At 38.9% G+C, this 27593-nt stretch overlaps 1 protein-coding gene across 1 annotated transcript; it reads left to right on the top strand.

Moving 5' to 3' along the window:
- The first annotated feature begins 205 nt into the window (after positions 1–205).
- On the top strand, positions 206–27593 carry LOC122445006 (TCDD inducible poly(ADP-ribose) polymerase). The gene is made up of 6 exons (XM_043473930.1): positions 206–456; positions 3301–4253; positions 18938–19106; positions 20403–20563; positions 24568–24846; positions 25528–27593. Exons 2-6 carry the CDS (start codon positions 3340–3342, stop codon positions 25973–25975), a joined length of 1971 nt encoding a protein of 656 aa, XP_043329865.1. The 5' UTR covers positions 206–456; positions 3301–3339; the 3' UTR covers positions 25976–27593.

Here is a 27593-nt window from a genome sequence, read left to right as displayed (position 1 = left end):
CAGGCCACAGCAGCGGCGAGAGGACACGCCTCCTCCAGGGAGCACGCGGCCCCGCACGCACACCTCGCGCGCGCCTCCTCGCGAGCGCGCGCGCACGCGCACGCGGGGCGGGCCGCCTTCCCGGCACCCACTGAGCTCCCGGTCCCCTCACCCCACCCCACCCCCTGCCGCTCAGGCTCCGCCTCCGCGACAGGGCTGCTGAGAGGAGGCGACCGGAAGCCACTTTAAAGCAGAGCTCGAGGTGACAGGCGAGCGAGCTGGTTCGGGAGTGCAGTCGCGGCTCTCTGCGCTCCCCGCGGCAGAATGGCCCGAGTGCCGCTCGCCGCTTCTCGAGCCTATGACTCCTAGACGCCGGAGCCCACCCTCCGCGCCCAGCCGGCGGCGCGAACACTGCCTGCGACCCAGCGTCGTCCGGCTCTGCGCCTGTGGTCCGTTCTCTCAGACAGCCCGTTTCAGGTAAAGGACTCGGTTCTGAGGGGCCGGTGAGGAACCCTCGCTGGGATGGTGGTCGCGGAAAGGGGTGCCGGCCTTGCTGCCTGCTTTCACCGATCTGGGGTGATTGGTGTTTAGACTACCTTTTTGTACCGAATTCACTTGGATCCAGTCAATATTAGGATGGCATTGATTTACACTTCTAGTCACTTCGGGTCTCTGGCAGGTGTATAAATTGGAGTAAGACACTGGGTTTAGTCGAGGCCGCCGGCGGCTCCGCGTTTCTACTAAGTAAGGGAGGCTCGGGGGCGCGTCTATGCGGTCGCCCCTGCCGGGCAGACCCCTGGCGTTCTGAGGCGCGCTGCGCGGGGGAGAGCGAGGCGGCTGAGGGGAGCCTTCCGGCAGACCCGCGTTACGGCTGCAGCCCAGAAGTTTGCAAGCTGTTTTCAGATTAACTTTAAAGTCCTCGCCTTCCTCCCCGCCAGCCCGAGAAACGCCCTCTGCGTTTCCTCGGCTCTGCTCAGGTCGGTCCTCCGAGCCTCGCAGGACAATCTTTTCGGGAAGGTCGGTCGAGGAAAGAAAGAAATTAAGGCGCCGCTAGTGGCTTCTGAAAGGGGGAGGGCAGCCGGGGCGGGGGGTCGCTGGGTGGGTGGGAGGAGGCTGGCCCGGGGGTATAGGAGCAGGAGGGGGTGGGATCCTCGGGAGCACCCGGGATCTGGCTGCGAATCGGCTGCGCCGGGAACAGTTCGTGCGATCCCGAGCGCCGAGCTGCGCAAACCGCCGCGGCCGGCAGGAGGCGTCCCTCGGACCCCCGGCCGGGATCCGAGCGTCGTTCTACGCCCAGACGGAGTCCTGAGTTGGGATCGGGGCGGTTTCCCCGACGGTGGTGGGGTGCAGAATGCCTGAGAACCGGGGCATCACCCGGGGGCATCGTGAGGTGAATGGTGAAGCTGTAGGTCGCTGGCAGAGGGACTGGAGGAAGTGTCCTTCCAATCTTTATTTTTTTTTCTGTTATGCAAACTAATTGAGGAACTAGGTTCTAGTGACTTCCTCACTCCAGCCACTCCTCCAGTTCTCTGCCTGTTTCTCGGTTTTATTTCTGAGTTGGACAGAGGGCAAAAATAGGAAAAGTTGTGGCGTGTGTGTGCCCTCGTATAAATGAACTGGGTTTCGTGTCTGTTTTGCCTTGATTGGGTGTGATAGGAGTGGTTAGTGTGTGTGTGTGTGTGTGTAAGTGCGTGCGTGGGGGAAGGCACAGGCCGGTTTGCTGTGGAGAGGGAATACCACAATCTGTGCCAATTGTGCCTTAAGGCAAGAGCACCAAATGATGAATAATAACGCCTGGCTTGGCTGCCTTCCAGTTGATTTATGTCTTATGTCAAGTCCCTCCTTCTTCGTGAAGCTTTCCCTAACAATGCCAGCTCACACTGAACTCTTTTTTCTACCTTTTCTTTTGTACTTGCCGTGTGCATTAACGCCTCGTTATATACTGTGTTTAATTTTTCCGAGTTTGATTTATTATGCACTTTTTACACATGTAGACTTCTAAATCCCTCCAATTAGATCTTGTATTCTTTTTTCTGGGGACTCAATTTTTTTCCTTTTGTTGCTTTTCTTGACCCATAAAGGCTCATGGAACTTGCCATTTAATTGGTGCTTTTTCTCCAATAATTCAGCTAGAAAATATCATGGAGCACCCACTGTGTGCAGTGTGCTAGGCACTGTACCCTGGATGCATACTTGGTGAAATCATGAGCCCTTGCAGCAAACATTTCTTTCAGTCTATTGGATAAGGGAGAAGAGGATTAATTGCTCATCACCACCCTTTTTCCACCTGGCATAATACTCAGTAAATATTTTCAGAATTAGTTAATGAATGCTAGATTGTAGAGGAGACACCATTCATCATTTTGCAAAGTTTTCTTTGCTTTTTAAGTTCTAGTTTTTTTCAATGGGTCTGGTTCTTCAAAGAAAGCACTTTTTAAGTCCCTGTGTAGTTCATTAGGAACCTGAAATTTGCTGTTTTGTTTTCTTGTGTTATTTTTCTGTGCCTTCATTTGTCTATTTTTTTAATTCACATATGTAGCTTTTCTGAAGACAGGGAGGCCCCTTTCTGTATTAGGAAGTTGTGTTTGGTTTCTAAAACAGTGTGCAGTGGTTGTTGCTGATATAGCTTCTGTTGCTAAATAAACCCTGGTATTCTTCCGCTACTAGTGGTAATGTTTTGGGGATTGCAAAAGTAGACCCTTAACATCCTTGGGGAATATATTGGAACTTTCTGCATCTAGACGTGCTTCAACAGGTTCCTGGTTTTCTCCCATATAATATTTCAGTTGAGAGCCTGCTTCCTGAGTATAGCCTCATACCGCAAATTCACTCACAGTTAATTTGCAGTTTTTCCTGCATTTGACAAACTTTTTTTTTTTTTTACAGTTTTTGTCACCTTATGAGACAGGAGATACATAAACAACTGTGAAGAGAACCACAAAGCAATAGAGATGTGGTTTCCCCACTGTCATAGATGCACGTATTTCTACCCCTCTCTCCACTCCATCCTAGACTTAAACTGTAAAAATTCATATCCCAGCAGAATTACAAATCATTTTATATTAAGTCCACAAATAAATGTCAGGAGCCTAGTGGAGAAGATGCTGTCTCTTTCATCTTTACCTGTTTGTGGGCTTTTGAATAACCTTGGCTCCTTTGGAGCCTTGATTTTCAACAAAATTAAAAAGTGACCTGTAAAGATGAAATATAGTATAGGAGAAAGGATTTCAGGAACTTAGAGACTAAAACAAAACATAATGATGAATGAAAAGGATTCTGTTGTTGTCAGCTTGGAAATGACCTTCTTTCCTTTTCTTGTAGGATTTTTAGACTGAGGAGCAATTGGAGCTAATCCACATCATGGAAGTGGAAACCACCGAACCTGAGCCAGATTGTGTAGTGCAGCCTCCTTCTCCTGATGAATTTTCATGCCCAGTGAGACTCTCTGAGAAGATCACTCCATTGAAGACTTGTTTTAAGAAAAAAGATCAGAAGAGGTTGGGAACTGGAACCTTGAGGTCTTTGAGGCCAATATTAAACACTTTGTTAGAATCTGGCTCACTTGATGGGGTTTTTAGATCTAGAAACCAGAGTGCAGAAGAGAGCAGCTTACATGAACCTCTGGTGAAGAAATCCTTGGAAATAAATACATCGTGTCCACCTACTGAAAACAGTATGTCTGTCCTGATTCCTGATGGGACAAATGTTGGGGGCCAGATGCCAGAAGCCCATCCTCCCACTGATGCTCCAGAGCAGGTGGTTCCAATCCAGGATCATAACTTTCCACCAGAAACCATCAGTGGGACAGTGGCAGATTCTACAGCAGGGCACTTCCAGACTGACCTTTTGCACCCAGTTTCAAGTGATGTTCCTGCTAGTCCTGACTGCATAGACAAAGTCATGGATTATGTTCCAGGGGTTTTCCAAGACAACAGTTTTACAATCCAGTACATTTTGGACACCAGTGACAAGTTGAGTACCGAGCTCTTTCAGGACAAAAGTGAGGAGGCCTCCCTTGATCTTGTGTTTGAGCTGGTGAACCAGCTACAGTACCACACTCACCAAGAGAACGGAATTGAAATTTGCATGGACTTTTTGCAAGGCACTTGTATTTATGGCAGGGATTGTTTGAAGCACCACACGATCTTGCCATATCACTGGCAGATCAAGAGGACAACTACGCAAAAGTGGCAGAGTGTATCCAATGACTCCCAGGAGCACTTGGAAAGATTTTACTGTAACCCAGAAAATGATAGAATGAGAATGAAGTATGGGTATGTATTCATAACTACTCTAAAGTTATTGTTAAATCATAGAAGGTAAAAAGGCTAAAGGCTTAGTAGGGTGGTTTCTTTTAGTAGTAACCTAACAGGTTTTATCCTCTTTTTCTACTTTTGTTCTTTTGGCTATGTGCTATCCTGATTTTTCATGGCAGTTGAATGCAGGCTATTTATCTAACCAAACAATGAAGGTTTTATGATTTGAACAATTCAGATGTCACTCTGCGCAATATGTGTGTGACTGAGAACTTGCATATACATTGAATACTGTGAATCAAATACTATTTTATCAGACAGGAGAGCTTCCTTTTGAAAGAAAATCTGTGGTGAATCTTATAAATTATGAATGCTTAATTTATCTAATTTTAAAGTTTTGCACACTCAGAAGTTGCTATATTTTTAAAAGAAAGTAGTGGTAGTTGAAGATTTTCATGACCCTCTTTTCATTTTGAATAGTTCAAAAAATTTTTCTGTGAATGATTCTGAGACCCTCCCAAACTTCTGAATTATGCCCAAACATGTCAAGTTTCTTTTTTAGTTTCCTTAAAGCTTTTTACCATTAATTTTATTATTCTATTTATCTTCCAGATAAACTGTTCCACAACTCAGTATTTTTTTAAACCTGAAAGAGTCTTTTAACAGTGAGTGAAGGGAAAATCTATGCCAATGGACATATTTATTTGTCATTTGCATAAAAGCAGTTATCCTCATGTTTTTTGTAGGCAAGACCTATATTGGGTTGACCATTTGGAAAAAAGATTGTATAGAAAAACCCAAATGACCTTTCTGGCCAACTCAATAAATAAATTGATTCTTTTAGTATGGATATCCAAGCATTATTCACTGATAGGGGAACTGAAATTCCCACATCTGCATTCTTTAATGAACTTGGAAATAGAGAAATAATAGTTGCTACATGTAAAGTTGCTAGTGCAAAAATGGTTGTATAATAAGCACTGATCTTTGTATTCCTAAATTGTTTCTCCTGTAATATAAAGGGACTTACAACAAGCTAACTGTCCTAACTCAAAAGTTCAGAAGAACTTTGTGGAGAGTCAGTTTTGTTCACTAATAAGTTATACGACTTGTGTCTGGAGAGTCTGAAGGCAAATGGTGGTAGTGAACTATTTCCATGTTGTCCAATTCTGTTAGTTTTGATGTTAACCTTCCGTGTTCTAACAGTGCCAGAGCATTGTTGGTATCACAGTAAGCTGGCCTTTGTTTAACTTCTCTTGCTCCCATTTAGTATTAGGTAAGTGGTTTTCTTTGAATATTTCAGTACACAGACCTGTCTGTCTTTTTAGCAATTTTATTATCATGAGACTGGAATTTTGCATCTTGTGTTTCAAAAGCTACCTGTGGAGCAAGATGAGAAGCAATATAAAGCCGAAGTTTAGAGGCATTATTATGTAGAAGACCTCTTGGGATAAAAGTAAAGCTTATATCAAGAATATAGTTTTCCTGATCATAAATGTATTCTCTTGATAATATAATGCACTCAAGATCCTGTCCTGCTTGGGTAGCAGAATATTACAGAATTAGATCCTGTAATAAAGCTGACTACTTTTGACTTATTTTTTTAAGCCAGCATTGGAAGAGAGAAAAATGTTTTCCATTTTGCCTTAAAAATCTTTTTAATAAGGTATTGTCCAAAATCTCTGTTGCCTATGAGCTAGCAATTCTAATTGGTATGTCAAGGGTAATTAATTTTATATACTCTCAAAGCCACTCTAATCCTTCCATCTCCAGATTGCAAAACTGTGCATAACAGTGGCCTCCCACTTCACTCTTATGAAGCAGATTTCCAGTCTGCTGAGTACTTGAGCATCTTGGTACATTAAGTTTCTGTCTGTTTGAATTGGTTGAGAAGAAACTAGCAGGATTATTGTCCAACACATTATGTTCTCTTACTATGAGCAAGACAAGACAGGTATTTTGATCCCAGAAAATCCAGGAACTCTTAGGACAGCAGCATATTGAGTATTTTTTTTTTTTACTTTGTTTTTTTTTTGGTGTCATATAATTTTTTTTTTTTTTTTATTAGTTGGAGGCTAATTACTTCACAACATTTCAGTGGGTTTTGTCATACATTGATATGAATCAGCCATAGAGTTACACCATATTGAGTATTTTATCCTTTGGTAAACTTTCTTTGCTGAAAAATAGACATAGAGGAAAGCCCATATGCATTCATTGTTGGATCAGTTATAAAGTAGTTGCAGTGAGTGCTTGATTTCCAACCCAGTTTTAAGGAAGTAAATATTTATTTGACACTTGAGAGGAAAAGTTTGAGAGAATTATCATTATAGTTACTATTGCTGGCACTGTATTGTTACTGGTGGTAAGTGGTCCTGCCCTGATAAAAATAGCCAAAAGTATTGTTAATTACTAGTAAAGTGAAGTTCACCGTGGACTACAGTAAGAAATGTAAGATTGTAGATAGCCAAGTGTCAAAAATTGGGTTTTTGGGAAGTTGACCTGTGGTCACTGCAACCTGGTTTTCCTTGTATTCCAAAGCGATGTTGTGTTTCCTGGCAACAAGATGCAGATAACGGCATGTTGAGCCTTGCTGAGAGATTCACAAACAAGCTGGAGCAGCCCAGGTTCACATGGTTACCACATTATTTGGCTAAAGCTATTAATCTCTGTGGTCAGGCCTGTAAAGCTGGTCTATCTGTGCAGATTGCACATAACCAGGAAGTGTGTGTTCAGCTGTGTATATGCCCAAGCCGAACCTGGCAGTCTCTGGATTCAGGAATAATGAATGGCAGTTGTTTATCCCACTTGTTTTCCTCAGTTTATATGACTTGGTAAATCATTATTATATACTATACCCATAATAGTTCATTGTGTGGAACTTGGGGAAAGTTCATAGTTCTGCGTCTCTAGCAAAGATAAGAGTTCATAGTTTCAAACTGTGTAGATGAAATTCTTTGGTTTTTGCAAATGGATTTAACATTTAACTTAACTCAAATGAGATGTGCAGTGTTCATTTTATTCTTAAGAGTGAATGGAAGGAAAGTTGAGCTAGATAAGTTCACAGGTACCTTCCAACTATTAGTCAAGATGCTTAGCTACTAAAAACACGTATAAAAATGGGATTTCAGTAATAAAAGTGCTTATTTGGTTCATTATAATGAAATTATTGTAACTATTCTTTTCCAATTTTGCCTTCACTCCAAATTATATTATTCTACTTTGCTTTCTCACTGCTTTTGTACATCTGCAACATCAACTGAAAACTGGTTCTATGTATGAACTCCCCATATTTAGATGCTGAGGCTTCTTTTGCACACAGGATGAGCTTTGGAGAATTTTCAAATCCAAATACACAGTTAAGAAAACAACATCGAATGTTGTGTTTTCCGTTAAGAAAACATAGTCTCTGACAGTTTAGGCGTTCATCCTGAGTAGAAAATGGTAACTAAATGGCAGGACTAAGCGCTTTTAAAGGGGTCTCGCTAACTGCAGAATACCATTGTAAAGAATGTGCAAATCTCCCCTTAGCAACTGAGATCGCCATTAGTTTTCACATTACATTCATTTTTAAGTGTGCCAGAATAGTCTCATAGTTATTATCACCCATAAGGAAGAGGCACTGTGCTGACCTTATTTTGGAGGTAACCTATAGGTGGAAATATGACCAGTGACTTATTTCTAATTCTGAATTTCCTGAAAAAGGGAAGGATGAAGAAGAAAGTTGCAAACACTGACTCCATGGTTAATTTTTGTCAGAAGATAGTGTTCTTTTCTCTTCTTTAGAATTAAAACTTATTGATAAAAGAAGTTTTGGGGCTTAAGCCTAGAGTGTTGTCATAGCTGTAGTTCATTAGTTTTGAGTGATTTTGATTGCTCATTGCTCTTAGAAGTTTGTTTCTGTTTTTTAAAAAACTGTCCAAGGGACAGTACCATTAGAAGACTTCACAGGAACTGCGTGAAAGAAGGAGAATTGCTTATTAGTGATAATGAAGAGCACATGCTGTTCTTTTCTATATGACTTGCAGAGTGGATTATCTAAAGTAGACCAAGCTCCTGACTGAACTCTACTGGAATAGTTAAATTAGCCAAGTTAGCTCTGGCCTGCACAGCTGTGATGATGTATGAACTAACTCATTATGTGTTATTGATAACACAGAGAGAGGAGAACAGCTGAAACTTACTATGCCTTGTGACTTTTTGGTATTTCTTGAATATACACAGCTGGATGAGTTTTAATTTATTTAAAAAATTCCTGCCGAAGAGAAAGAGAGAGCTCCATAAGCAAGAACTGTGTTTGAAGTGACTTTCAAAATGTGTGCCTAGTGTTTAAGGAGAAAGCAATCCAATGAATTATTTTCTGTACCTCTTTATGATGCTATTTACATATGAAATAAAGCTAATTGGCTTCTGTCTATACTAATCCAGGGAAGTTACTGGGTCTGTGTAGAGCCTTCATGGGAATCAATAGCAATCATTCATTTATTCCCTTTCTGGTTTTGTCAGTAAGCAGATTAGACTTTTTGAAGCAGCTGTCACCTGGCTTCAGGTTGGGGTCAGTCTATTCCTGATATATTCATGGTTAAGAAAATGGATCTTGTAGAGAGCAAAGATGTGTAACTTTTAAATCAGACAGTTGGGGAAATAAGTTACGAGGTTATCTGATAGTTCCTAAAAATAATTGCATGATACATTATACATTTTCTCGTTGAGTTGACTCTAAAGCTTTTACTTTTTATTGTAAATAGAAAAAATAATTCCATTCAACATTTAAAACTTCATTCTGCATATGTGAACGTGCAGAAAATGCAACTTTTGAGTGATTACTCTGTTCCTGTAAAACTACTCCCTATTGTTAGACTAGAATTTCTAGATTCTAGCTTTGCATTCTACCATAAAGCAAAGGTAAATTCATAAATTTCTTCTGGGTGCATCTTTGATCTTAGTGATTCTTAGTTTCATATTGGGTTTGGGGACTATTTCTAAAAGGTGTGAAGCAGTAGGTAACCCTTACAAACCTTGCCTACTTAGGGAATTTGAATAAAATGCAACCATGTAAGATTGTGACTGTTTTCCTGTGGCCTCTTGTATCTTATCCCCTGATTTGAGACCACCAGATTCTACATCCTTTGTCAAAAAAATAACTTTTTTCACATTTAAAATTAGGACCTGAGATCCTCTTAACCTAGGTCAGTACCCTTTGATAATTACCAGTATCCTGTTAGTTGCACTTGCCTTCTTGCGAAAGGAAAGCTTATTTTTGAGTTACAAGATGATTCTTGGTTTTTCTGGAAAAACTTTTTGTAAGGCTGGTTCAGATTGGACATTGGTAAGTTTTATAAGAAACTCCCTTTGTAAGTGCAGTAGAGTTTCTCTTTTAAATAAATCTGAGAATATTAAGCTAAAAGGAAGTGAATATGAATGACGGTTGTATCTTTGGAAGATACCAGAGTGCTGAAGGTTGAGCCATTTTGTGTTTCACTCTGGGCTTGAAATCCGTAGGTAATAGCTTAAGATCTTGAGGTGAACTGCACTTTGCAACACCGTCAGCAGAAACTGTACAGAAGAATAAAATATTTCTAATTAAAGTTCACCATTTCTAGGAGCAAACAAGTCAATGGTTTTAGATATGAAGGGACTCCCGTAACAAAACAAAATGTTATTTTTATATTCATAGATTATTTATGGCAGTGCTTTCTAGGGACCAGGGATCATGCTGCACAAACTCGCCTCTATTTAAAATCCCTGTAAGTGTTAAACATAATCCAGCCCAATCCCCAACACATTAGCTGAAAGCCTCAAATTTCTAATGTAGATTAATTCCTTGTTAATAGGAGGATTTGAAGTTATAAGGGATAGTTTCTGAGATATATTTTGAGATCTTCAAAAATGAAGGATTTTATGTAAAAATAAATTCCACTTATTGAGCTTGGTAGTTTGATTTATATTTGATTTGCGCAAAAAATAGTATTGTAGTGTTGTGCTAAATAAATATGACTAATTCTGTGAGCAGGAGCTCATTTTAGAAAGTTGATTATATTAATAAACTTCTGATTATGAAAATTCCAGTTTGCCTTGCTGACCTAGCCAATTGCTGTTGCTAAGACAAGCGCAGAAGGGAGTTAACTAAGCCCTCCTGTTTGCTGTGACCACACAGCAAAATATGTCTGTCTCCTCGGTCTTCTCTGCTCCGTGCTGTTTACTTACTGGTAACACCCACTTGACCAGTAAAGAATCTTTGCATGGTCATCACAATGAAAGGATAAGCATGTTATGAGAGTGAGAATGTTAGAGCAACTGTTCGGTTTCATGTTCTACAGAAACCAGTGATTTGTGAATGTGTGTACCACAAAATGTGTAAGGAGTGCATTAGAATCCCTTGTGACTTAAGTTGTCTGAGAAAGAGTTTGGGAAGTTTGTATTCTGTATGCAAATAGATATCATTTGTTTTGGTGCTGTTGCCTCTGAGCATAAGGAAGGATTTGTGAATAGTCTTATGTTGAAACCTAGCACTTCTCATAATGATTAGAAAATAGTTTAAGCCACATTTACAGGAATTTCTCTTCATTAATTTTTTCCCCTTTTTGGATTAAGAGCTTCTTAAACTGTTACCTTCTCATTTGACATATAGCCATAAAGTGTGTGTGATTTTCTTTGCTCTGACTTTTTACCAGCACTGAATAGTCAGTGAAGAATGGCAGGGGTAGGATCCAAGAGTGAACTTTGCTTGCAGTGAACTTTCAGAATCTTGCCTGAACCCTGTGATCTTCACAGTTCCTGCAGCTGATCTGGGCGTAGGGAGGGCAAATGGCACAAACTACTCTAAATAATTTCCTGCTGCGGTTGGTCTTTGGTTTCTGACTGTCACCTGGCTTCGCTCTTTCATTTCCAGGCATTGCAAGAATAAAAATAAGCACAGGAGAAATACTAAATTTGCCTTCCAAGGTAATAAAAGAAAGACATCCTTGAATGGAGGGCAGAGGATGTGAAACAGAAGGAACTTTGCTTTCTGATGTTAGGATCGTCCAGATGCTGCCACTCATCAGTAAATAATGCCACTTACGTAAAGTGTTCCACAATTAATTTGTTGCTAAAAATTAATTTTTACTTTGGTCATTTATCAATTAGTTTGTCTGTACTAACTGGGGGAAAAGGCAAAATTTTATTTTTTTATTGGAGTTTAAATGTTTTACAGTATTGTGTTAATTTCTGCTACACAACAAAGTGAATCAGCTATATGCAAAATTTTAAATAAAAAACCTTTCTTTAAAGGAGTTATTTATAAATTTGAAAGTCAATTCAGAAATAAGCTAACAAACTGTACCTTACTAGGGGCTACTAGGAGATAAATTTTATGATTATTTATAATTAGTGTTTCATTGATGAGTAAACAAGTACTAAGTTGACGTTATTTGAAAACAATTATTTTTAATCAGTTTGCATACAATTGATTTTATAATTATGTAGAAAAGTTTTATAAGTAAATATAATTCAGCCTACTTTATTGTCAGATTTCCTAGCCACAGAACTTAATCAGTTGAGTACATGGCAGACATTTTTTGTTTTCTACTTTGAGATTAAAAACCTCTCTGTTTTAAAAATATTTCACTTGACAAGGGGATATTTACTAATCTTCATAAAAAGCAATAACTACATAATTTAAGGTAGTATAAGACATGATACATTTCTTTTCAATGTGCTATATGTTTCCTATCCCAGCTGTTCTTATAGAAATTGTTTCACTTCCTCTTCAGGCCATGGTTGAGATGTCTCACTTAAGTTACCTTCTGAGAGTCTCAGGATATGTGACTGAACTGGGATAAAAGTTAAGGCTATATGACATTTTTGATGTCTTCAGGGTGTGAAATTTAGGCCCATGCCTCCATAAATAGATAGCTGCGAGATCTTCTGATCTCAGAATATAATTTTTATTTATGAAAGATTTTAGGCTTATCCACATATTATTAAAAAGTTCTTCTGCATTATTTGCTTTGAACTGATAGTTTTGTAATTAAAACAAAAAAGCCCAACATAACAGTGTTTTAGTAGGTTCTCTTCCTCAGGTAGCTATTGTAATTTGCTTTCAGGGGTTGCCTGAGGTAGAGAGGACTTATGATTTGTTAGGGATTTAGGAAACACTTAGGTGTACTCAGATCTGGGCCATGTCCTAGTACAGAGTTCTTTGAGAATAAACTCTTAGGTGTCTGTTTAGTTCCCCACATGCTTTTGGATAATATAGAATTATAAAAACTTAAAAAACAAGGTATCCTTTCATAGAGACAACCTACCTGCCTGGCTTTTTTCTCCTATTTCTTATCCTCTCATTTTTATTTCACTGTGTTCACTTCTAGAATCACTTTAACACCACAGATTAGATGTCTGACAATTTGTAAATCAAGCATGTGGTTTAGCACACAGATAAATCCACTCATTAACTTACTGCCTCCTCATTCACCTGTTTCCAAGATGTCCTAGGAGGGACCAAGAGTGCAGCACACACAGCTAGAAGTTTGCTCTAAGAAAGTTGATCCCTGGACACTCGAAGCCCCATTGAATCTTAAAGTGGGGAATATTTTTACCTACCCCAAAATCTTTTGAGGTAAATATATCATCCAGGTTTAATGTTAATTGTTTTACAGGGTGCTCTAAGTCTCAGCAATCCTGCCTTGAATAAGTCAGGGTCTCCTTAGAGGTGGGCAGATTTAATTGCAAGTCAACATTTGATTCTTAGCTTGCTTATAACTACTGAGGGTCATACACAAAGTAACATTAAAATAAAAGCAAAACAAAACTCTGAGTTCTGATTTGTAGGTATGTCTGTATTTACAACTACTTCTGGATACCAAGGGGGAAAACCCAGTTGTTACCAGGACCCAAAGTCATAGTGTAGAAGTAGAGAAATTTAACCTCTGGTAAACAGTGAAAGATGTTGCTTTGTATGTAGGCAACATACAAAGATAGATCATTTTTATTGCCTTCCCAAATAACTTCCTGCTATGTATTCAAGTCAGTGTTAGCAAAAATCTTAATTAGTGACAGAATAAATGACAGTTATTATGCTTCTAAAGCAGAAAGAGTACATAGTCCTCTGAAGTTTAATAACTAAACTGCTTTCACAGTGTATTTTGGTATTATATATGCCATGGCTTTGATTCTCATCACCTTGTAACATATTTGAAGGAATCTATAAGCTGCCAGATATTCCAGCACTGCTAAATGAGTTCCTGGAAACATCAAAGCCAGGTATCAAAAGCCAGCTATATTTCGTGCGCCTGTGAAATTTCTTTAGCAGCAGCAAACATACCCCATCTGTCATGCCTGTCTCAAGTCTGTAGCAGAAGAAGCCTAAATAACTCTCGATACTGCATTTGATCTTTATTCTTCTCTCATCGTGACCTTCAGCTGGGGGCGACATTTTCCCTTTATATCATAGTAATAAATAATTGTGTCTGGTTAATCCAGCTGATTAGGGTGGGTGTTGATTAGTTTGAGGTCACAGGTTTATCCTTGTAGAAACCAGTTAACTTTTATAGGCAGGAAGCCAAGATTCCGAAGTCTAACTCATCTAGTTAAAACTGTACAGAGTAAGGTCCAGAAAACTTGACTTACCTGACGTTTACTAAAGTCTGAGTTCTATATCTTATTTGCATCATCTTCCTACTTAAATGTGTTCCATCTTCTGTGATTCTAGTCTCATTTAATGGCACCATTAATCCAGTCACCAGATCTGAAACGTGGGACACATCCTGGACTCCTTCCACTCCTTTCAGCCCCTCCATGCAGTTAGCCTAACTCTTAAATACTCTCAAATCGTCCCCATTGTTGCCTCCTCAGTTCTCTGCCATAATTTGTCTCATTTGCACGTTAGTAGTTATAGATGGCTAAGTATAGAATAATAAATATTTATAATAAACATGCTAATAAATATTTAGCAAATAAGTGCCTATCTCCACCCCTCCCCCACCTCTCTCTACCAAGATAAACAAATCTGCCCTTCCTACCACTGCTGTTGGAGTGACCTTTATAAAAGGCAAATCTGACCCTTGTTGAAATCCACCGGTGATTCCTGTAGCCCACAGAATCAAGTCCTAACCTCTTAACCCAGCACACAAAGCTCTTCATTATCTGGCCCCAGCCAACCTGTTCAGTTCAGGCTTATCTGTTATCATCCTGCTCACACACACAGACACCCTGACCTCCCACATGAACTGCATGTGCTGCTTGCTCTGGATTGCTTGAGCGGCGCTTGGTTGGCTTCTGCACGTGTCAGTCACTCTGCATGTGGTGTCCTGCCTCTCATGGTCTGCCTGCTGGCTGGCCAGACTTGGCTCGTGTTTCACCTACTCTGGGACACGTCCCTTGACCACCTTCGTGACCCTTTTCCCAGCAGTGAGGCCTCTGGATTGCTCCCAGACCACCTCTGTGCCACACTTCACACTGCGCCACAGGGCTTGCTTGTCTTTCCCCACTGACTTTTGGGCATTTTACCATTTTCATCTTCTTAGCCTGGCCATAGCCCAGCACTTAATCATTGTGTCCACTTATGATTACGTTTGTTGTCACATTTCTTTCTTGGTTTTGAACAATTTGTAAATAGAGAAATTGCCTAAAATGGTTACATTCTCCTGAGCTCCCAAATGCATAATCCCAAGAACTATTTATCCAACAAAGAGATTGTGTCCTAATTTCTGTTTTATTCAGCAACTATTTATTTAATAGTTTTGGTTTCCATTACATTACATTCTATCATTTATATTGCAGGCCCTTTGTACTTTTTAGTATCTGACATACACATTCTAGAACAAATGATGGTATGGGTGTTGGTACTCTGTGTGTTGATAATATATGTTGGAAATGTTGGTATGTCAAGATATTTGTTGAGTGGAAAGAGAGTCATTGTTAGTAAGCATCGAAATTATGAGAATGGGTGTTCTCTTCAGAATTTTTAATTTTGCAAAATTCTTAGATTGGTATGTGTGCTGGTGTGTTTGGTGAAGCATGTTGACACAGAATTGTTAATATTTCTATAGTCCACTCTCCTTCTTCCCATTAAAGCAAAATTCAGCCATTGGCTCACAATGGTTTTTGTTTTTTTTTTTCTAATTTGTTGTGATAAAGTTTTATTTTGGGTGAGTCCAGATGGATTGATTCAGCCACATGATACATTTAACTAAATCTAAAGCATACTGCTCAGTGGCTGCCTCCCATTCTCACTCTTCTCTGGCCATCCCTCAGTCAGGCTGTCTTTAAGTCAGACAGGGTTCCCTTCTGCCAGGATGACTGCATCCTGCTTTTAGGAAGCCCTGTCTCTCCTCTCTCCAGCCCCATCTCTAGCACTGTCTCTGTTGCTCAGTTAATACACATCCTGTATTGACCACTTTGACCTTTTACCTCCATCTGCTCAACAGTCTAAATTCCAACCTTTATTTAAGGCTCTGAGACCCTAGACTTGCCTCCTTAGCCTGACATCTCGCACTGTGCCTTGTAGTATGCTGTTCACATTTTCTTATCTCTTACGTATCCCTGTTGAGAAGGTTTCCTTTTCCAACGTTGGCCCTGTTATTCCCTGTCCCTACCCTTCAAGCAAAACGCTTGAAGAACTTTTTTCTTCCATATAACCTTCACTTTCTGGTAATTATTTCCTGTTGAAGTGTTAGGTTACTTAGTCATGTCTGACTCTGATCCTGTCGACTATAGCCTACCGGGCTCCTCTGTCCTTGGGATTCTTTAGGCAAGAATACTGGAGTGGATTGTCATTCCTGTCTCCAGGGGATCTTCCCAACCTAGGGATCGAACCCAGGTTTCCTGCATTGTAGGCAGATTCTTTACTGTCTGAACTACCGAGGAATCCCTATTTCCTATTAAACTGTTGCTAAAATTCTTTCTCTTACAGAAAGCTATCTTGGATTGATACTGTAAAGCGTGTTATTTTCTTTACCTTTATCCATTCCTGGAGCAGTAGGCACCACCTCTCCCATAATGCTGCACGCCTTTGCTTTGTCTTCTCATTCCCAGAATGTACTTGTGTTAGATAGGCAGATGTACTGCTTCTTTGGTGATAGATTTTGTTAGTTTTTTCTGTCTTGAAGCCAGGGACTACATCTGTTTGATTCTTTGTGTATTCCCTAAAACAGCCCACCATCACCATTTCCATACACACGACTCATAACTGGTTTCTGATAATACAAAACAATGGTTTGATAAGAGTGGTGAATGTTGAACATTTGGCTTTCGTGTTGGATGAATTTTATACTGATGCAGATTGAAGAGAATAAAAACTCTTGGCTTTGGATTTTTTAAGCATTCCCTGTTTAAGGGAGAGCAGGTGGTAAAATTAATCTTATAAAAAGATAATTTAATGTTTTTCAAATTTGTTATTTTGTCCCTGTCAACTCTAGAAAAGCATATTGAAAATCAAGTAGAGCTAAAATAGTATTTTGATACATCAATCCACAGAACAGTTGATTGTAGTAAATTAGGATTTGTCATAGAAATTTCATAATGCCCAAAAGACTGAAGTGCTCAGAGAATGTAGCAAAAGCTGCAGTTTTAGATGTCTTTCTCATGCAAATCATTATGAAGTCTTAATAATATAGGCGTAAACAGAAATTGCTAGAGAGATGTCCAGAATAAAATCTGGACGGCAAAAAGCATTGGCTGTTTATAGTATAATGTATGTTAACATATTAACTGCAATACTAAGAATTCCATAAAGAAAATACTGAGGATTTGTTGACTCATAATTGGGAATAGTTACTGGGAAATAAACTTAAAGCAGGAAAATCTGTTTAGAAACTGGAAGTGATCTTAAGAGGAAGAAAGAGGTTAATATCTCTCCACTCGATAACATCAGAGTCTCCTAAAATTAAGGGAAAATTGTTTAAAGTAACTTGATGTGAAGTTTAATTTCAGTATAGGAGTTCCAGTTTTCAGTGTTTTTCTTTTTTGTAGAATTTCCCAGAAACATTTTTTTTAAATTCTGGATTACGTATTCCTATTTACCATAAATAATTTTAAACAAAGTAGTGTTCAAATATGATATAAACTGCATTTTATTGTCTTCGCATTTCACACTGAAAATTATATGTTCCTTTTAAGACTACATTCTGCTAGTTAGGATGAAATTAGGCATTCTAATCCTCACTTGAAATTAAGCAAGAAATTAGGGTTTGGGGAAGCTCTTTAGGAATTTTTAAAGGAACATAACTGCTTTTTACAAGTTATGTGCTCCATGGCCACATCAGTTGGTATATGACTTTGAGTTTTTGGTTTTGGTTTGTTTTTTTCCCAAAGAGAAGCTAATTCACAAATTATGAACATTGGGGTGGAGGGTAGAAAATATTTTCTCTCCCTCACATTTGCCAGCGGTGTTTAGTGAGAGATGTTAATAGGTATTCATGGTAAAAGGGAGAGTATTGTCATAGGTTTGGAAGAGTACTTTCTAGCCCTCACCATGGTATTGATACTTCAGTCTCTACCTTCACATATTTAAGGGACAGAGGAGTAGCTGCAGTAAGTAAATTGTTTAACTCTGTGTAGACAACTTTTTCAGACTTGACCACAGAATGTTTTTTTGCGCAGAGTACCTATTTAACAGTCCTTGAAACAAGTGTTCCAAGAGCAGAGTCTGGAGTTTCACAGTAACCAACAAAACCCATAGGTCAAAATTCATACCCTTTTCAAAATCCTAATTACAAGAAAGCATGTCAGTTATTGGGAATATCTGTCCAAACACCTGGATTTCATATGAGCCAGTTGTGAGTGCCACTGGATCTGGAGTATCTGGATGTGTGTTAAAGACATTCGTTTAGAAATCTGTGGTGGAAAGAATAAAATAATGCATTTAAAAACTTAGTCACTCTGCTTATAGCTGTGATGTTATATTTTCTTAGGGAAATTTTGAAATATATACAAAAAGAAAAATGAACATTTTGCCATTAATGGTTCAGATGAGTCAAACAGTAGATGAAGTCCCATTAAAAAAGAAACACAAATTTTTTGTACCACCCTTTATAAATTTAAGTGATTCTGATTTATATAGTGGGAACTCCCCCTCCCCAATAAAGTATGGATGCAGCAGCAGCAGACCATATATCAAAATGACAGAACTATTCTCATGCTGAACGTTATGATAATCCAGTCTATTTTTTCTCATCATATTTTGTCAACCTTTTTTATTTTCCACCCACAGGATAAAAGATGATATTGATGTTAGGTAGATTAGCAGTACTTGTCTCATCTGAGGTCATTTAGTTTTTCCTATCTTTCATCAGGCAATATTGTATATTCCTGTTGTGATGCCTCTGAAAAAAAGACAGGCTTCAAGAGAAGTTTCTTTTCTCTCTCTGCTTTCCATGTCAGCTTCATCCTAGAGCTGACCCCCTAATTGGTTGAGACCAGGTTTGGCTTATCCTCCTGTGGTGGGAAGAGCCAGGACTATGTTGATTGGTTCAGGCCAGTAATGCTGTAGGATAGAATCAATTCCTGCTCCATGGCTTGGACATTTTGGTCTTGTTAAGAAAAGACATAAAGGAAATGGGGAAACCACTCACAATGATATCTTTTTACTGCAAACAAAACAAGCTTTGAAAATTCTACAATATACTATACTAGATATTTGTAATGTCATATGCTATGTTTCGGTATTTCTGTTTTGCAAATATACTGATATTAACAGTTCATTTTTTCTTGGGTCTTTTTAGAGGACAAGAATTTTGGGCAGATTTGAATGCCATGAATGTGTATGAAACAGCTGAATTTGACCAACTACGAAGGCTGTCCACACCACCCTCTAGCAATGTCAACTCTATTTACCACACAGTCTGGAAATTCTTCTGTAGGGACCACTTTGGATGGAGGGAGTATCCTGAGGTATTTACAGAGTATTTTTCCAAAAAGTGCATTTAAATTTTTTTGTCTTTCACTGTTCCTTTCTGATGATGGCTAGATAGAACCACAAACCAAAGAGCTTTTGGATATTGCCTTGTTGACAATGAATAATACTTTTCTCTCTTGATTTTTCTGGAAATGTATTTTTTTCCCATTAATTTCCTGGAGCCCGTAAATGGAATACCATTGTTATCAGAGAGAAAATGCTTTTCCCGGTGTCTTATTACAATAGGGACCAAGTATTTACTGTGATAAGTACTCAGACTCAGTGCCAACTTTGGAGTAATTTTAATGAGATGAGCACTAGTGTAACTTTTGACTATATCTGGCTCCTGGTGATTGGATCATGTGTTAAACTATTAGCATTTTAGAAGACTGGGGAAAACAATTGCCCTTATGCCCCTGGAAGAAGTACTTGAAAATGTTTATTGAACTGTGGTCAAGCAAATCAGTCATTTAAAATTATATCACAAGTGCATAGGTATCCTTAGTCTGAGATGGTAAGAATAGTTCATCAATTACACAGTGAGGTTTTAAAATGATGGTAGTTTACTTTGCCTCTGAATGAGAATTCTGAGTCACAATTAATTGCCCCAAAATGGATTTAAAGATTAATTTCACATTCCAGAGATCTGACTTCTTTAATTGATTAAATTCATTTCCAGCATTACAAAAAGGGAGAACTGACTTATCTACCTTAGATAAGGAAATAGCAAAAGAAAACAACCTAATATGTTAATTAGTATAAAACACAATATTGAGTTAAAATTTCTTATTCTTAAGTAGTCACTAGTATCTGGTATCTCCCGAAGAGAATAAGAGGCTGTTTAAAGTATATTTGGATAGTCCAATGTAGTTGGACTGTCCCTGTGTTTTTCCTCTTGAGAGGTTTCTTGGGTTTGGAATGTAATTGATTTATGTGAGCAGTATGTACTACCATCTTTAATCCTCTTCTGAAACTCTCTTAAGGAATAGAAACAATAAAATCTCCAGGACATTTATAAGGCCTCTAATTAGGATAGACTAACCTTTCACGTTTCATAAGGTGGGAAATCCATGGAAGCATCTTTCTGTTCTGCATCTTAGAAAAAAATAAAATTCCTGCATATAACACGAAGTAATTTGATTCACTGTACTTTTTGGTGCTCTTCTGATGTTAATAGCAAAGTTAACTATTTTTACCTTTTGTTACATTAACATGTTTCCTATCTTATAGTGACTGTCTATTGCTTTTTTAACTTGCTGATTTTTCTTTACCTTCTGTTTCCTCCTCCATAGTCTGTTATTCGATTGATTGAAGAAGCCAACTCTCGAGGTTTGAAAGAAGTCCGATTTATGATGTGGAACAACCACTACATTCTCCACAACTCATTCTTCAGAAGAGAAATAAAAAGGAGACCCCTTTTCCGTTCCTGTTTTATACTGCTTCCATATTTACAGTATGTGTCCAGCAGAAATTCTCACCCTCCATTTTATGTAAACGTACAACTTTTAAATGCCCAAAAGACTTTAAAAGACTAACTTGATTATCTAAAATGTAAAATTGAGTTATTCTTTAGGTTTAATTCTTTCAAAAATAGAGTTCAGATGAGCTGTAATTAACCCAGCACTAAAAGAGTGAGCATCCTCTTGCATTTTTTTGGACTAGAAAGCAAAGTAAACATTTTTCCACAACTAAAAGTAGTTCTATCTAGATTAAGTCAGTGTTTGCATTTGCCTCTTTCATGGAAGATTGAGATACCCTTCCAAGTTATGGGACTATTTTCTAGCCCATAAACTGCCTTGGCAAGTAGAGATTGTCCCTCAAGGTAGTGTTCTCCATTCATCTCCCTTCAGTGAACTTGCATGGAGCGAATTCACCTTTTCAAGCAATTTGCATTCTCATTTGCTCAGTAAGGCCCATTTTCCTGTAACACTCATTAAAAGTACCTGTCATACTTTTAGGTTTGAGACTGAGCTCAAACTTCTGAATTAAAGGGGAGCTCTCCTTCCAGTTCCCCCAGTGCCATTTTTTTTTTCCTCTGGAGAGCCTACTGGCACATCTCCATTGATGGCTAAAGCTGGGGCACGTTGCCATTAGCAAGGCCATCTCCGAGAGGTAGTGTCTCTAGGGAAATCATTATCTACTCTAGTCAGATAGATCATATTTAGAGCTTGATTTTTAAAATACAGCTAGGTTTACTTGGTTTTATGAACTGGGGAGATCTAGGGTAATAGTGGTTGGCATCTTATATTCTTACTAGTAGTTTATTTCAAGTCCAAAGTGTGTTTTTTGCATATCATTATGGTAGTCTTAATGATTCTAATTCTGAGATTGCGATGGAAACATTAAAAACAAAATTTAAACAAAAATCCTTGAAATGCTCAGTACCTAAAAGCAGTTTGTTAGTAAGGCAGATTTAAGAAATATATGTTTCTAAACTTGAGGTAAACATGTGCTTTCTTCTTAGTTTAGGTGTGAAAATTTTACCCTGTGGTTTTTTTTTTTCTTCTTCTTTTTTTAGAAACTAGTAAAAACGCCGTTCTGTAATTGCGCTAGCACAGCTGAGACAGTGCCAGCGCCGGGCAGCTAGGAACAGACTGTGAGACAGTGGGGCTCATCAGGGAGACCCGCAGCCTGGCGTGCTGGGCCAGTCAAGCACGATGCGGCTTCTGTGTGAGAGGAGGAATGCTCGTTCAGTGCTGCGATGTGGGGAGAGTTTTACAGAAGAGTGAAAATTGATTTGTTTCGATCCTAAGACTAGCAATTATGGAATGCCCTTCCCTTCACCTTTTTTTAAACTTAGGCTTGTTTTGTAGAAGTATGAGCTGTAAAACTGCTGTGAGCAGTAGTAGAGTTAATACCACAAATATGGCCTTCCTATTTTTGGCAAAGAAAGTCACTCTTTTCCTTTTCAAACTTTCCTATTTTAGTCTTCTTATCTGGAACAGTAATCATCAGGTAAAAAGTAGAGCTTAGCAAATCAAACAGATCATGCAGACATTTCAACAGGAAAAGAGTAGAGTAGCAGCAAGTTCACCAGGGTGTGATGGTGCATGCAGCCATCGAGTTCCTGTCTGCTCTAGAGTCCGGGGCTGGCCTAGAGGGGAGAGAAAGGAGAAGGACCAATTCCAAAAGTCAGATTTCAGAAGTGGATTTTAGAGAGACCATGGTCTTAGTCAGGAAGAAAGTTTTGTGTGTGGTTTTTTTTTTTTTTTGAAAGTTTTGTTTTGAAGTGTTAGTAAGTGCAAAGCTTCCAAGAAAATCATGGGTGTCAAAAAGGCTGTAACTATCAGCGTATCAGAGATACCTAAGAATTGGGAATGCTAGAGTAGGGAGGTGGGAGTGAATTTCCTGCAAAGCTGGCTCTTTTTAAAGGGTTTCCCTGCCTTTTCCCCCTTCCAGTTTTATTAACATAATTGACATAAAACACTGTATAAGTTGAAAGTGCACAGCATAATGACTTTATATATATTGCAGAATTATTACCACAGTCAAGTTTAGCTGATGTTTCTCAGTTAAATTTTTTTCCATGTGCTTGCTGGTTTTTAATAGGGCTAGTAAAAATCTTACTCTTGAATATTCTTGGAATACTTGAGCTAAACACACAAATACCAGCTTTCAAAGTTCGGAAGTCCATTTCAACTGACAGGACATCTGTCCTGTGCAGTCACCTCATGGTCTTGATAAGGCCTGAGACCCACAGAGTAGCGCTCCTCAGCCTTTCTGGCACCAGGGACGGGTTCCATGGAAGACAGTTTTTCCACAGACTAGGGGTTAGAGGAAGGTTTCTGGATGATTCAAGCACATTACATTTATTGTGCACCTTATTTTTATGATTATTATAGCAGCTCCACCTCAGATCATCAGGCATTAGCTCCAGGACATTAGGGACCCCTCCCAAAAAGGACAAAATTAATTTTTACTTCATCACTGAAGTTAGGAAATGTTTTTCAGAATGGCCAGAGGAAGGAAGGAGAGTGATAAACGGTGACCTTAGATTAGGAGAATTCATTCTTCAGAGGTCCTTGAGTATATGCTCCATAGCCTTTGACTGACTCTGGCTCCCTAGAGAAGGATAGGTATGTAGGAAGCTTGCAATGTGTCCATTGGAATACCCATGAGCTGTATATGAAGCTTTCATTTTGTGAACTGATTTCCAGGCAGGAATGGTAGCAGAAGGAAGAGGAACCGTCTCTTCTGTTGTCAGTGCCAGGTTTTCAGTACAGCTGTGACAGCCTGTAACCTATTTTGGGCAGAGTGGTTGGGAGAATCTTACCTTCCTCCTTCAACCCAGAAACCTCTGTTGGTAACATCAACCCCTAACAATACTGGTAAACCTGGTGGGTTAGGACTTAGACTCTTCACAGAGCAGAAATAGAGGGAACAGCTAAAAATAAGGAGATTATAGTCTGTGTTTCCTGACATTCCTCTAGAATAGTGACGGCTTTTTAAGGAGTTACATACCTGTCAGAATTTGATTAAAGCAGTGGGGCCTCTCTTCAGAAAAATGTACCAGGCAAGGAAGGCTCTGGAGGAGTCTGTCAGGTCTTTGTGAAAATGCTCCAGAAGACAACTGGCAGGCTTTCTTTGCCCTGAATCTGAGTGTCAGGGTTAGGATTCCCTTTATCTCTGCTTATTTCCTTTTGCTATATTTTGAAAACGGCCAAGAAATAGGATTTAAATCATGTAATCAGGCAGGAATAAGTAACTGCTTGTCTAAACTCATCCTTTAGAGTAACAGACCTAAACTTACGGTTCAAGGATATTCTGGTATCTAGGGCTTAAGGTAATTAGCTCTATCTTAAGCACATCTAAAGCTATAAAATTTGAATTATATTGATGGTTTTGTTGTTATATGTGATATTTAAAACTGAAGAAAATGCCAAATGTCAACTTTTCTTTTGATACCAAACCCATGATCTGTTTATTTTTATAAAAAGACATTTTAAAAAAAAAATATTTTCTGTCATCTCCCTGTAAGCTCCCTCTTACCCACCTGCCTCACTGTCTCCATTCACTATGCTTCCCCATCTAAGTAGCCTTTAGTAGTGATATGTTTTCTGCTTAGTACAACAAAGTTTGAGGAACACATACAAATTGTTGTTACCTTGAAATGGAGTGTAACTATATAGGCAAAAGAGGAATCCAGGACTCAGAAAGGAAAGATATTTATAAATTGGTGCTTGCTTGCTTGCCTTGCAGCAGTACATTCCAGAGTTTTCTCCATAAGGAAGCCGGGGGGGAACTAATAATAGGTTATCTGTACAGTGTTCACGCTAAGGTTTTTTCTTTCCTTTAATTGATAGCATTTTCTATAATTTTTTAAACTTTTATATTGGAGTATAGGCCAGTTGTTTTTAGACATTCATTTAAGCTATTCAGATTATAGTGTTAGAGCACTGTAATGTGAGTTGGACTTATGCTGAGGTTTACATGGACATTCCTCCCTCTCCCTTCCAGGACACTTGGTGGTGTTCCCACACAGGCTCCTCCACCTCTTGAAGCAACCTCCTCATCACAGATCATCTGCCCAGATGGGGTCACCTCAGCAAACTTTTACCCTGAAACTTGGGTTTATATGCATCCTTCTCAGGACTTCATTCAAGTGCCTGTTTCTGCAGAGGACAAAAGTTACCGAATCATCTATAATCTTTTTCATAAGACTGTGCCTGAGTTTAAATATAGAATTTTGCAAATATTGAGAGTCCAAAATCAGTTTCTTTGGGAGAAATATAAAAGGTGAGTCAGCAATATGAAAAGTTCAAAAGAGGTTTTCTTGATGTAGTTAATGATAAATGCAGAACATAATAGTAAAGACTTGCATATAGAACTTAATGTCTCATTTTTTCATATATTAACTCATAATTCTCATAACAGACCTTCCAAGTAGGATTATTATAGTCTGCATTTTACAGAAAGAAAACTGAGTCACAGAAAAGTTCGGTAACTTGCCACAGGTCATACAGCTAATAAGATATGGTGCTGGAATTTGAACCCAGGCAGGCTAGCACCAGAGGCCTTGTTATTGATCACTTTATGATGCTGTATTTCAAGTCAGCCACAAATTAATGTAATTCGGTGTGGGGGAGCTTGCTGGTAGATTTGAGGAACCTCAGAATTGAGAGACTTTCAGGTTGGTGGAATTAGGTAAGGAAGTCACCCTGAGAAGGTAAGCTATGAGAGCTAGATTTGAAATGAAAGAGCAAGTGAACAAATGGTTGGTGGAGCAGAGAGGGAAAGGGCTTTTGTCTGCTGTGCAAAAGAGAAGTTTAAACTTGCAGTATGATCTTTGATGATATTTTTGCCCTTGATGGCTACGTTAACATTTCCTCCCCATTGAAACCATAAAGAGAACATCATGCTTATTAAACTCATCTATACCTTCCTTTTTTTGAATTCCCTGTCTACTTTTTGCTTTAGGAAAAAGGAATATATGAACCGGAAAATGTTTGGCCGTGACAGAATAATAAATGAGAGACATTTATTTCATGGAACATCCCAGGATGTGGTAGATGGGATCTGCAAGCACAACTTTGACCCTCGAGTCTGTGGAAAGCATGCTACAATGTTTGGACAGGGCAGTTACTTTGCAAAGAAGGCAAGCTACTCTCATAACTTTTCTAAGAAGTCCTCCAAAGGAGTCCATTTCATGTTTCTGGCTAAAGTGCTAACTGGCAGATACACTATGGGCAGTCACGGCATGAGAAGGCCCCCTCCTGTCAACCCCGGCAGCGTCACCAGTGACCTGTATGACTCTTGTGTCGATAATTTCTTTGAGCCTCAGATTTTTGTCATTTTTAATGACGACCAGAGTTACCCTTATTTTGTTATCCAATATGAAGAAGTCAGTAACACTGTTTCCATTTGAAAAATCTTGGTACTGCTAAATTATTTGTACAAACTCAATCCAGCATTTGTAGCAGGTTTTGGATGGGTGGGCAGAGTAGGGAACAGCATTGGAAATAGGGCAGTTTTAAGACCATTTTTTTAAGTGCTAGAAAGTGAAAAAAAATTTTTTAAGAAAAACACAAGTTTTAAAATGACCACTTATTCTTTAATTACTTACTAATTGTTGTTCGCGTGCTCAGTGTGGGAAAGACTAGGATTGCACACTCTTTTCACTCACACCTGTACATCATAGGCCGCAATGTTATTAGAAGCGCTTTTATAAAGAAACAGACAGCCTAGCTAAATGTGGCTTAAGCCTGGTAGAAGTTTGGCCAAATGGAGGCTGTGAGCAAATGTGAGGATCCAGTTCATTTACAAAGATTAAAACTGACTGGAACTAGTAGCACCATATTTACTCTGTCCAAAGCACTGCTGCTGTGGTGTAGGATGAGTTGATGGCATTCTGGTGGGTGGAAAGAAATTTCTGTTTCTATCAGTAGGACTGAAATATGTCACCCAACCACAGAGCATCAATGACTTTAACTGTTCTGCAGAGTTTGCCTGAGAACTCAGTTCTGTTTAGAGAAAGTAAGAGGAAAAAGGAACCATTTGAAAAATTTGTCACCAGCAAAATTTTTCATTAACTAGTTATATAAAATGTGGTTCTTATGTTAAACTTCAGCCTTAGAAAACTCAGTCTCTCATTATCATCCACCCCAGTTTGAAGGAGTTGGGCACCTGATTTGGTTAAAGCCAGTCTTGAGAATTAAAAGTATTACTTTTAGGGTTCTAGACGTAGACCCTGACTGAAGGTTTTAGAGAAAGAATACATCTGTAACTGAATTGGTTAGAGTTTATTACTGTACTTTGCACAAAGTAGATCTCAAAAAAGTATTTGTTGACATGGAAATATTGTTAAACGTGGACCCCCACCCCTCTGCCTGCTTCGCCAGATGTAGCTGGGTTCCCCGGTCAACTCTGTATCTTACACTACTTCACAGAAACACAGACTTGGAAATTGTGCCAGTGGCCAGGCGGGAGCAGTGTTAGGAGACCGGGCCGCTACCTGAGCCGAGAGGTAGCCGCTCAGTGTACTTTGCCTTAAGCAAAGCAAACAGACCTGGATTTACAAAAGTGGAAGTGGTTGTTCACGAAAGAATTCACTATGGAATTCTTTCAGACTCCAAGCTCTCCTCGTATGTTTGCAGTTATTTCATTTATACACAACTCTTCAGGAACTTCTGTGTTGTTCTAAGCAAGATCTATCTATCCTGATGTCTCAGTGACTTGGCCTGTTTAAGCACTTACCAGGGCTTCCACACAGTTATTTATTTTGCCCTCGTTGATCTTTTTGTTTGCTGCCATTGGCATGAAATAGCCAGCTGAGGCTGGTATAGTTGCCCTTTCATTCAGTTGTAACTTGTAAACCAGTAATTCCCAATCTTTTTCAAGTTAAGACATCTTACTGTTGCTTATTTGGTTTTATGAAACTTGTTCCTTTTTTTTCTCCCTAAAGGAAAAAAAAAAAAGCTTTATGACATATTTATTTTTTTAATAAAACTAAAGCAAAAATAAAAGTTCTGGTAATTCTTTAAAAA

Source organism: Cervus canadensis, chromosome 7 (assembly GCF_019320065.1).
Source record: "Cervus canadensis isolate Bull #8, Minnesota chromosome 7, ASM1932006v1, whole genome shotgun sequence".
NCBI lineage: Eukaryota > Metazoa > Chordata > Mammalia > Artiodactyla > Cervidae > Cervus > Cervus canadensis.
This window is presented reverse-complemented; position numbering and strand designations above follow the sequence as displayed.